The sequence below is a fragment of the Pygoscelis adeliae genome, unplaced genomic scaffold (assembly GCF_000699105.1).
Source record: "Pygoscelis adeliae isolate BGI_AS28 unplaced genomic scaffold, ASM69910v1 Scaffold57, whole genome shotgun sequence".
Taxonomy (NCBI): domain Eukaryota; kingdom Metazoa; phylum Chordata; class Aves; order Sphenisciformes; family Spheniscidae; genus Pygoscelis; species Pygoscelis adeliae.
This window is the reverse complement of record NW_008825615.1, coordinates 6,031,842-6,043,067: the sequence shown is the minus strand read 5'-3', so window position 1 is coordinate 6,043,067 and position 11,226 is coordinate 6,031,842. Positions and strand designations below refer to the sequence as shown.

Genomic DNA, 11,226 nt, shown 5'->3' with positions numbered 1-11,226 from the left:
TGCTTGTGTTTTCTTTTCTAGTATCTCTTTCAAAGACATTAAACTGGAAGCCAGAGAGGATTTGAGACCCCCTAAAGTATTTAGGGCAAGTAGCTGTCCGCTTTTTATTTCTCAGGTGACAACATTAAACAGAAGGTTGACTGTAAATTAGTCTGGACGATGACTGACCAGCTGGAGTTGCATAGTCTTGACTTGGAAGCATGTGGGATGAGTGTGTTTACTTTCAAGAGGTTGGTGTTTGAATGGGACACTATTAGGTTAGTTTTGAGGAAGTTGAGCTGTTAACTCAGAACATTTATGGTGTTTCTAAACTTCATATTCTAGAAAAGAGAGGTTTACTATTTGGTTGGTTTTGATAAGTCTTGTTATGTTCATGGTTATGTTAGGATCAGTCAGATCGTAACAGTCATCTTATGATCAGTCAGAAATGCTCTGAAAGCTTCTAATATTGACATATGATACTGTATATAAGGCTCCCAAAAGGGTTTGTAATGCTAAACTGAAAAGAAATTTAAAAAGCAAGCTAGCAGTTTGCTCACTTTCATCTTTTGGGGGAATGTAAAAGAAGGATTAGGAATTGGTTGTTAGCTTATTGGGGAATTTTGGTGCTTCAGGTTTTTTCAATGTTCATAACAGGACAAACGGCAGGAGCAAAACTTATGCTGAATAATATTTCTGACAAATATTATTAATCAATCAGAATGCTTTTTCACATCATTTTATTTAGTGCCATTAAAATTTCCAAGCAATTTTACAAGCAAAATTTAAGCAATGTATTTCCATAATTTGAAACAGTTTGCATTATCAACATGCTGTCTGTTAAAAGTTGCATGTTTTTTGAACATTTCAAATGTAGTGTTGTGTGTCCTGTCACAGAAGTGTGCAGGATAATTGTTAGAGTCTAATGATCTTTGAAGGAGTACTGTATTATTGATCTACTATATATCGGCTTTTACTAGAGAGGATAACGGTAAGTAATCTTCTCTCCAGAATTACTTGTTTTACATAGTAATGAGATTAAAGTGTCAAAAGGCAACAAATGAAGAAACCAAAGAAATGCTAAAAGGCATTGGTGAATATACTATCTCTGTGCAGAGTCCTGCTGAGATGTTTGAGCACCTGAGAATCCTTCTCTTTTGTTTTGAGATGTGTTACGTTGTTTCAGTTACCAGCCATCTTACATCCATAACTTTGCTGCGTTTATTTTTCCTTATGGGTAATAAGATGAGGGAAATTCCTGAATGTGCAATTCAATCTGTTGACATGTTATGCCCTTTAAGTCATATTAAAGAAGTTAATATTATGCCTTAATAAAATGTAGAGATGGAAGTATAAAATTAATTACAAATGGTTATAATTCATTAACAAAGGCAGTGTCTCTTTGTAGTGATGGGGTTGAGTAAAGGGGAGCTGGTTCACAGCATTTTGAATGGTGATGAAATTCAAAAAATCTTTACCTTTTCTTCCAGGGGGAAAAAACCAAACTGTGTCTATTCTTATTTGTCTATGTTATTCTAGGACTGAATGTTTTTATGTCTGTCAAAGGATCCTAACGAGTTGTATTATTGATTCAGAAATACTTTGTTGATTTTTGGTTTTGTATGGCTGTTATTATAGAAGCAGGACACCACAATTTTTAGCTAAGACAATGTACAATACACCAGAGTCTTTTCTTAAACCATTTTTCTGTATGTTTGCAGTGAAAATGCTCAGAATATGTCTTGTCCTGTAACTGTGGTACATGGTAGACGTTTTCACCATGCGCATGCACAGACAGCAGTAGTAAAAACAGCAGCCCAAAGGTAAGACTAAGTAAATTTTTTTTCTCCAGATGTTCCCATTGTAAAAAGTCCTTTCTGGTTTTGGATGTAATGGTTTTCCTTATGCTATGAGGTGTTTTAAGGAAACATAAGTAATTACATGGTGCATTCTTGATCATGAGCTTTGATCTGTATTACTAAAGTTTCATAAAACTTACCATTTAGGAATTATTATTATATAATCTTAGAATTTACTAATTTTAAAGCACACTATGGCATGTATCCAGTAGGAGGGCACCTGTTAATGTAAATATGTTTAGAAAATACTTTGAAATGGACAGACATAGTATGCAGTAGAAATTCACATAACTGACATGATCATCAAATACTAATTCACAGCAACTCCAGCTTGTATAAAATCCATCTAAAGGTTAAGTTATAGATCTGTTGTTCATGTGTAGTCTGTAAATACAGCATAAAACATATAAACTGGAACATCTAACAGAAGCAAGGGTTTTGCATTTATGTAAATAGTTGTTAGAATGGACGACTGGAAACTGGGGACTCTTACTCAGCTATACTTCATTGGTTTGAAAACTAAAAACTACATCAGACTTCTATAAATTGCAGGGTTGTTTTTTAATTTTTTTTTTTACAGGCTTTTCACACCCAGCGCATGTCACAAACATATGAGCTAACCATTGCTTTAAGGAATTTTCTTTCAAAGTTTGTCCGTTCAGAGCTCTTTTTATCTATGAATTTCACGGATTTCCACCAGCCCACATGAGTGCTTCATTCTGTCAGCATTTTGTAGCGTCCTTCTTCTGCCCCCTTTTTTTGTCTCTGTTTTTTAGTGCAGATTTTTTGGGGTGGTGGGATCATATGTAGGCATCATCCTCTTTTTCATCCCACTTCCCTCACTTTGATTTGCTATCTTCAGAAAAACAAAGCCCATATGCTGGTGTGAATGAATGATGTGATGCATTAGGGTAATCTGGCGTTGAAGAAACAGACTGAAAAATGGATTTTGCAGTCCTGTCCCTGAGGACCTACACCATTGTTGCCTCCTTCCATTTCAAACTGTAAATGGAAAATAGCATGGACATTTCCTTCCCCTTAGTAATAGCAGATGCAATAGTAGGGATCTCCCTTTCCTTTACATTCCTTCCCATAGTTGCAAGGCAGGGATGACTACAGGAGGATTGGCAGAGCTTTTCCCATGAATTAAACTGAAAGATGAGGTTTGTTATCAGCGTGGTTTAGGCTGAACCAGCTGTGCTCTTTTCTTACGTGCAATCCTTTTTAGAATATTTGTTCAGTGTTCCATTGAGGAAAGCATGGGGCATCTCTAAGTGATCATGCCCATACCTTTCACTTTTTTTTTTTTTTAATTATAAGGGATAAAATCTTGATCTGCAGTGCTAATTAAAATGATTTGGAGTAAGCAAAATCATGCGAGAGTGCTCTTTCTTGGATCTCTGAATGTTGACCTTAATAATATTAGTATACTTGATGAAGCTTTGTTGTGAGATGGTTCTTTGAAACAGCCAGTCAGCGTGGATTTATCTTACCTAGTTAAGTGCCGTAGGCTTCTTCAGCATGCAAGAGAGTCCCCTCCAGAGATTCTTAATCCTGAGGGGATGTTAGACTTGCCTGCTTGCCTTTCTCACCTGCTTCTTTATAAGCCTACAATGTAATGTGGGGGGAAAAAAAAGCAGCGACTTCATATGTGTGACACGCAGAAAGAAAACTAATGCATAATATAGGCAAGCTGAATATTGCATGAAGTAATTGGATAGTAGTCATCTTGAATGTTGCTAAATATGGGTTTTTTAGGTTTGTTATTGTAGTTCATTTACATTAACAACAGGCAATTAACTCTTACGCTAAGAATATTTTTGGAGTTTCAAAGGCAGGAAATAGTCATAACAATTCCAAGCAATGCTTTGCTACTGGAGGATGTCAGAACCTGCATGATCTAATTGATTGAGGGTGAGCTTTAAAGAACTGTGCAAAGGATATTTAATTCCAGTATGTTTTGCCAGTTGACTCAATTGACTACTTTTTAAAAGCTTCTAAATCTGTTTCTGAGTTACAGGATTGAAAATTAATAGAACATGGCTTCCTGTCATAGTTTTTTTTTTTTTAATTAAAAAAAAGAAGGGGGTTCTCAAGGCTACTTGATACGGAAAATGTAGGTTTATAAATGAGAAGACAATAGTTGTTAGAAAAAAAACCCTAAACCCAAAATAGGACTATTTAAAACTGTTCATAATACAAAATAGCAGTACATGTAGAGTGGGTAATTTTTTTTGGTCATATATTTTTAGTTGTGTGGGAATTTTTTTTTTTTTGCTAGTTTTTACTGACATTAGACAATAGTTGAGTTTAAAAGTAAATTCTGATGGCATCTCCTCAGAAAGGAGTGTATGCAGAAATGTGGGTGGCAAAGCAAGAATAAAATTCTAGGTATATATCAAGACAAAGAAAAGCTGGTAGCGTGGAAATTGAGTTCTAAGGTGTTGGGGTTTTTTTCCTATACTAATTCACAGGCAACAGAAAGTTGTGTTCTTTGTGTTCTTTGCATTTGTAGGATTGTTTTATGGTATGGTGATCAGTAACAACATGGGTAAAACAGTTTTAACTAACCTAATATATTGTTCTTAAATTTATAGTGGAGTATTGAAAGGATAACCAGAAATAAAAACGTGATTAAATTAGTTCTGAGCAGATTGAGTCTCTGGCACTGACGTTACAGATTCTGTTATTTATACTGGGTTCTTTATACTGGGTTCTTTGGGTGGGAATGGTGTCACATGGGGCAAGCTAATTATGAAACTCAGTTGTAACCTCTATCAAGTTGAATTTGGAGCTTGTGATGTGTACTGTATTTCTTTTTTGCACATGCATGTTAATTTAAATTCTGGCTGAGTATCTGTTGCACTCATATTTAAAATATATGTTTCCAGTACAACAAAATTGGGCATTTCAAAATAGTATTTCGATAAATACTATTCATGTTTTTTCCAGTGGAATCTGGGGATGAAATTAAAATTTGTTCACTTCTGATACAACAGATTTTCAGATTAGTGTTGTAGTTGGTTCAAACTATTTTGCTTTGTTTAAGGATGCATAGTTCTGTCGTATGCTTTCAACTCGCTGTTCTCTAAAACTTGGCATTGGAATAGCATGTATGTACAGCATGTCTAACAAATCTTATGCATGAGCTGCATGAAGCAATTCATAGGGACATTGCTCGTTATAATTCTTGGATCTGTCCAGGATTCTCATTTCTTAATCTTTCTGAGATGTAAAAGTGAGAATTCTTTTAAATGTGTTATATTAATACGCGATTTTAAAACAAGCAAGTGAGGCATCTAATGTAATGACAGTGTACAGTATCAGGCATTCTGGAAATTTTTTTTCCTGCCTTTAAGTTTCCTTAGCATTAAAATTTACAGTTCTTAACAGTGTGACTCTTTACAGCACCTGTAAATAGTTAATCCAAGTTACATATTAACTGTGCCAAGGATACAAAGATGCTGGATATGGCTCCATACAGGCATGGTTTGGATCTGACTGGATTTATAAACTCAGATGTGACCCGCACAAAAACAGTATTTATTGTTTGTAAAGGCTAGCTCCATTTGGAAGCAATTTTTCCCCACTTTTCATGCAGCATTGGCTGATTACGCCCACCCCAGTCTAAGCTGCGGTGGTCACATTCAGTTTTGAATTCCTTTTACTCTTTTCCCAGAGCACTGTGGAGGTTGAACGTGTTTTCATATTGCACTCTCTAGGATTATCAGGATTACCTTCTTGCCTAGTTTACTTTCAATCCTTCCATTCCTCTGGCTAACAGAGAGTTAGAGAGAGTTTGCTCTATTCTTGTGAGTGTTCTGTTTGTGAAAAGGAATACTCTGTAATATCATTACTCTGTTTAATTTGACTGAAGTAAAACAGGAAACAGTTTAAATTTATTCTGTTTTAGAATAATGTTAGCATAATGCATATACAACAGAAGTTTGTTAGGCTTTTGATATTTGGGAGGAACAGCCACGTAGATTAAAAGCTTACAGCATTCCATATTGCAAGTTTTGAAAAGGCAGGAGAGATAAAGATACTGTTTTCAAGTTGTCTTCGTGCTGTGGTTAGTTAGATCTATTTTTATATCAGTCTTGGTATACAAAGGACCTGAGTTGTGAGCACCAGCTACATTCACTGACGTTAAAGGAGACACTTCTGAAACTAGTGGCCCTAATCTTTAAATATTTTTAGAGATTCTTTTTAGCCAAAACCTCAGAATGAGGCTGGTTGCTTCTGTTTATCCTTCTCTATCCAGTAGTTGATTGCATGTGCTCTCCTAAATATTTAAATATTGCTTTCTGAATTTTTTTTCCTCAATTTAAACGCTTAAGTATTTTTTGAATAGTTGGAAACAAGTTGTTACGTAAATTTGTTTTGTCTTGTTTTGCATGGTGATCAGGGATTGGAAATGAGGCTTGATCTTAATTCATGTATTAGGATTCTGTCATGTCAGGTTCCACATTGCAGTGAATTAAGTGAGACGACCAGGTTGAGTTCAGAATTAATCAAATTTTACACATTGCAGAAGAGGCAAGATGATGTAGTATTTAGACCGCTGACTGTTGCTGTCTGTGAAGTAACATTTGTTTGTGCGTTTATAATTACTGTGGCAAAAATGCTGTAAAAAATAATAATGCTCATTTGAAAACTAGTCCAGTGAGTGCAAGAAGCAATGAAACAGTTATACTTTATATTTAATAACTTTTTAATTTAGTGATGTGCAACACATGTGGGGCTTTGCATCTTATGGTTTTTTTTCTTTTTTCATATTTTAAGCAATCTGGACCGAAAGGAAAGGTAAGCTTACTGTTGATGAAATGAGCATGGCAATGAGCATTAAGAAAATTAACTGAATGAGTGCTTTATCAATGCTAGTTAAAGAATATTCAATCCAGTCAATCATATCTGCTCATGTGTGAGGGGGGTTGGTTGTTTTTGTTCTGTTTTTGTGGTTCACTTACTCCTTTTTACCCATGAAGGACCTTTACATCCATCTCTAAATACTGCCATGTTAATGTGAATTTTGGGTGCATTTCCACTGGAAATTTATCTGTTTATATATCCAATGTGAAAATAGATAAATTTTTAACTTTCTCTGGAATTTAAGAATTCACTGCTAATTCTTTTCATAGAGCAGCAAACTTTGTGTAATGGAATGGTTCTGAAGCATATATTAGTAGGGTGTTTAACAGCTTTCACTCTGTCATCTCAACTTGGTTTGAATAGCATTGAAGGTTTTTATTGCATTACTGTGTACATTCTGTTCATGAAGTGTATACATTAAAGCAATTAACAGAAAATGTATAGCAAAACCAGGCACACTGTAAAGCTCATTTCTCACTTGTTTTGCATCTGTTTTACTGCTGTTAATATTTTGTTAGCAGTATGAAATACCATACATTTGCTTTTCTTTCTATATAGCTTAAATCTATGTGTTAGTGTAAATGTTTTGTTGATAGTAATGAATTTATTGAGTTTTTGTAAATATCCTGTCTATGTAGGTGTTTTTTGGCAGTATACGCTTGATATCAGGTTGACTTGTTTAAACAGTGTATATAATGTTTAACCAATAATGATATAAATAACACAGAAATGTAGTGTAGATCTGTTCTTTGTGAATTCAGTATTTTCTAGATTTATTTCAAATTCAGTAGTAAAATCAAGCCTTTCTGTTTTACTGCCTTTTGTTATTTCTTAAAAGAAATACCAAAGAGATACCAGTTAGTTTTGGCCCTCTAAGAAAGGATTTGGTCATCCTCTTGCTGCCTGGGCTTCGAGTTCATGTATTTTTTCCTGGTTTTCTTTGTGCTGCATTTATGTTGTTAGTTAACCGTTCTGCTATTAATGTTTTTAATTTGGTACTGTATGTCACAGGAAGACTAGGGTTGAGTTGCATGCTGGTGATCTTCGTTTTTCCTTGGGGTCACCTCCTGCTTCATAATCCAGTACTACTGGATATGTTCTTTTTTCCTTCCCTGCTTTTTGTTGCTGTCCTAGCAGGGGAAGATGAGCTGCTAAATTTAGTTTTAATCATTATCATCATGATAACTGCAGCTGCAACTCCTGACTTTCTGGGCCAAATGGGGCTACTGACCTGTGTACTAAAAACCCAACTCCCTGTGCTGCTGCTTCTCTTTTTCAGTCTTTGACTTTTGTACTCTGCTTTTCCTATAAGATACACTGAAGGTAACTCTCACCTCAGCAGCTTGGTGCTTCCTATCTTATCATGCTTCACTCTGTTTTTGTGTAATGATGTAGAAACCAACAGCCTGCCCGCGGTGGTACACCTCCAAGTAGCAGTATACAGAGGCAGAGTGAGGAAAGGCTGTTAGCAGTTGGTGCAGCCTTGCACATAAATGGTATTTTTGTTGTGGCTCATACCAGATTGTGGGTAGTTTTGAAAGCTCTGATCTAAGACAGCACTGTATCCTAAATTCCCAGATCCAGATGTTTCTTTAAGTTTATTCCTTTCTGGCGTAGACAGAAATTGTCCCCATCCTGCACCCCTTCACCTCCCCCCCCTTTTTTTTTTCCCTAGAGAAAAAATTTTAATATTAAAGCTTCACTTTGGCTGGAGGGTGTCACAGAGGTCTGTCTACCAGCTCAAGGTGAAGATAGTAAGGTCCAATTCCATCAGCAAAGGAATATGGCAGTAATCTTGAATGTGTGCTGAAAATACTGAATCAGTGACACCATTCTGTCTGGGCAAAACAGTCACGAATGCTATACCATTTAGCTGTTAAGACGTGTCAAAAGTTCAGGACTCTACACAGTCCAGTGTACTTCAGTATTTTCATCCTGTCTGTTGCAGGAAGAGTCTGATCTTTCTCTGTCTTGTAATTAATGTTTTGCTGTTTGATGCTTTACTGCTTCTTGAGGTTGCTTTTATCAAATACTGGTCTACCTCACTTGTACTTAAAGGTATTAAAATCATAACTGCTTGTAATGGATGAGATAAATGAGATACCTAAAATTATTTAATCTGAGCATGGAGCCTTGTTCTTCAAGCAAAATCTAAATCTCATAAGAAATATTTTTAGGAAACCTAACAGGCAAAAAAAGATGTGTGTATTTTTAATATTTGCTAGGGTGACAGGAACAGCAATCAGTACTGTATTTCTTGTTTTTTCTATTAGACACAGAATGTAGATGGTCTTGCATCTTGATCTGTTCAGCTGTTTGATCTCTCATTTATTCCTTTCGAAAGGGAAGACTATTAGTTTGTTAGGATTTAACAGCAAGAAGGCATTTGTTTTGAAGTGCTTTATGTTTTTTAATCTAAGAATTTTTTTCTTTTCCAAATAGTCCTTTTAAAGACAGGTGTCATATTCGATTTAAAAAAACAACTATAGTTTCCATTCTGTTTCTGCACTCACATGCAATTAAACCGCACAGTGTGCCAAGTACTTTACTGGAGAAGGTATCAATGGATCTGCAGCTGTTCAAATGGCAACAAACATCGTGCTGAGGAGAGGGGCTTCATTTTGTCATCTGTAAAAACTTGTGGTGGTGGGCTCTGCCTTTTTGTTTGTGTGTGGGTTTTCAGGATAGGAAGCTAGTAGGAGGCGCTTCAAGTTGCTGCCCTTTTGTGGGAGGGCTGTTACTGTCTCCAAGAAAGCATTTTCAGATGAAATCTACAGTTCAGTAGCGTTGAAAATTGTCTTCGCTTTTGTTTCTAACTCAAAGCAACTTCAAACCTGACCTTGATTTGCTAATGAAGTAAAACTCTGTTGGGAAGCCTCAGTTGACTTGGAGCTGTTTTTCGTAACTTAGGTTTGGGTGTTACTGGTTTCTTGTGAGCATACGAGTAAAAGTCTTACATTGTGGAAGAAGAAAGATACACATTTTCTGCTGGCCCTTGCACATTCTTGCAAGTGGTTGGCCATTTAATAAGTATCGAGTCTATGCTGATAACACAAAATTCAGACAAGGGTAAATAATGCTACTGTGTTCCAATTTATTGTCAAAAAATTAAGCAATATATGGTAAGTGATGAACTTATCTTAAAAAGATAAATATTTTTTGCATGTTAAAAATGCAATACAAACCTTTACAATTTTTAGAAGAAAAATAACTTACAAATGTCCAGAGACCTTGAATTGTCAAACTAATTTTTAAAAGAAATTTTAGTATTCTAAATCTAAACAACTGTGTTGTTTTCATTGCTTTCAATTAAATGTCAAATAGTTTCAATATTGTTTCTCTTAAATATCAATTTAACTCTTATATGTAAAAAAATTTACAGAAAATAATTTTTCTAACAGTGGTTATGTTCAAAACAAGACTTATTGTTATGAAATACTACTGGAAGATAATTATAATGTGTCAGACAACAGCTCACTCATCCGAACTGCAAACTTTATATTTTTCAAATAATCTACAATAATGTTACAGGGTTTTTTCTACCCTTTAAAATGTCATTATCATTGGTTTTGATAGTAACAGCTTCTCATTATGTAATGATTAGTTTGAGCTCTGCCTTATATTTCCACCAAGTAATATGAAGTAATCCCTTGTGATTTGAATTTTTAAACAAAATGTTCAAAAAAACCATACACAGTTTATGAAGAAATATTCATGTTGAGTTTCTGATTTTGGTTCAGTTTTTGTGTGTGCAGGCATTAAAAACAACTTTTGGGGGGAGCAGGATTGTTTCAGAAACATTTGGCACAATCAGTAACAAAGAAACTACTTAATCTGTCATCTGTGATGTGCTTGCGGGCACTCACAGTAAAGTATTGTGATGTCTCTGCATTCTGTGTTGCAATCCAGCCATGCTTGTTTCTCAATCCTTCTTTCTGCCCGAGTTTTCCTTGACACTGCAGCCCCTCAACGCAATAAAGTGTGTTTGTGTTTAGTAGTGGGCTAATACGTTTAGAGGGCCATATTTGGTAAGAAGTATCCCAAAGGGCATTGCAGATTAATCTTGTTCCAAAGATGTTAGTTAATAATAAAATATGGGAAAACCCTGAGAAATATTACCTAGAAATGCAGAAAATTCAAAGGTTTTATAATTTGATGCATTAGGAAATGCTGTGCTGGAAGAAATAAAAACTTATGCCTAGTGCTGAAGTCTGCTTCAGCCATAGCCAAATTTTTGTCAGGTGGGTCCTCAAAATTTAGCTTAGTTTGAGATGTTATTTCCTGCAGCTGTTTTCTTTGCCCCCTTGCTGTTGATCAATGTCCTTGTAATCAGAAGTAGCAGTATGAGATGAGTGTGACCCATTTGCAGCCCAGTGCACTGGCTTCACTTACCAATAAAAACAGTTTCTGCTGAAGTTGTTGGCAAGGCCTCCTGTGTTTCAGGTGTCTGCCATCTTCTGTTTTAAGAGGAACAGTAATCTGCAGCTGCAGAGCAGGGTGGGACAGCTGAGAAAGA

At 35.6% G+C, this 11,226-nt stretch overlaps 1 protein-coding gene across 1 annotated transcript in view; it reads left to right on the top strand.

Moving 5' to 3' along the window:
• Positions 1–11,226, top strand: part of SENP6 (SUMO1/sentrin specific peptidase 6) — a 94,896-nt gene that overhangs the window by 46,269 nt on the left and 37,401 nt on the right. Inside the window, 2 exon segments of the mRNA XM_009333235.1 lie at positions 1,701–1,802; positions 6,624–6,644. Coding sequence (XP_009331510.1) covers positions 1,701–1,802; positions 6,624–6,644 — 123 coding nt within the window.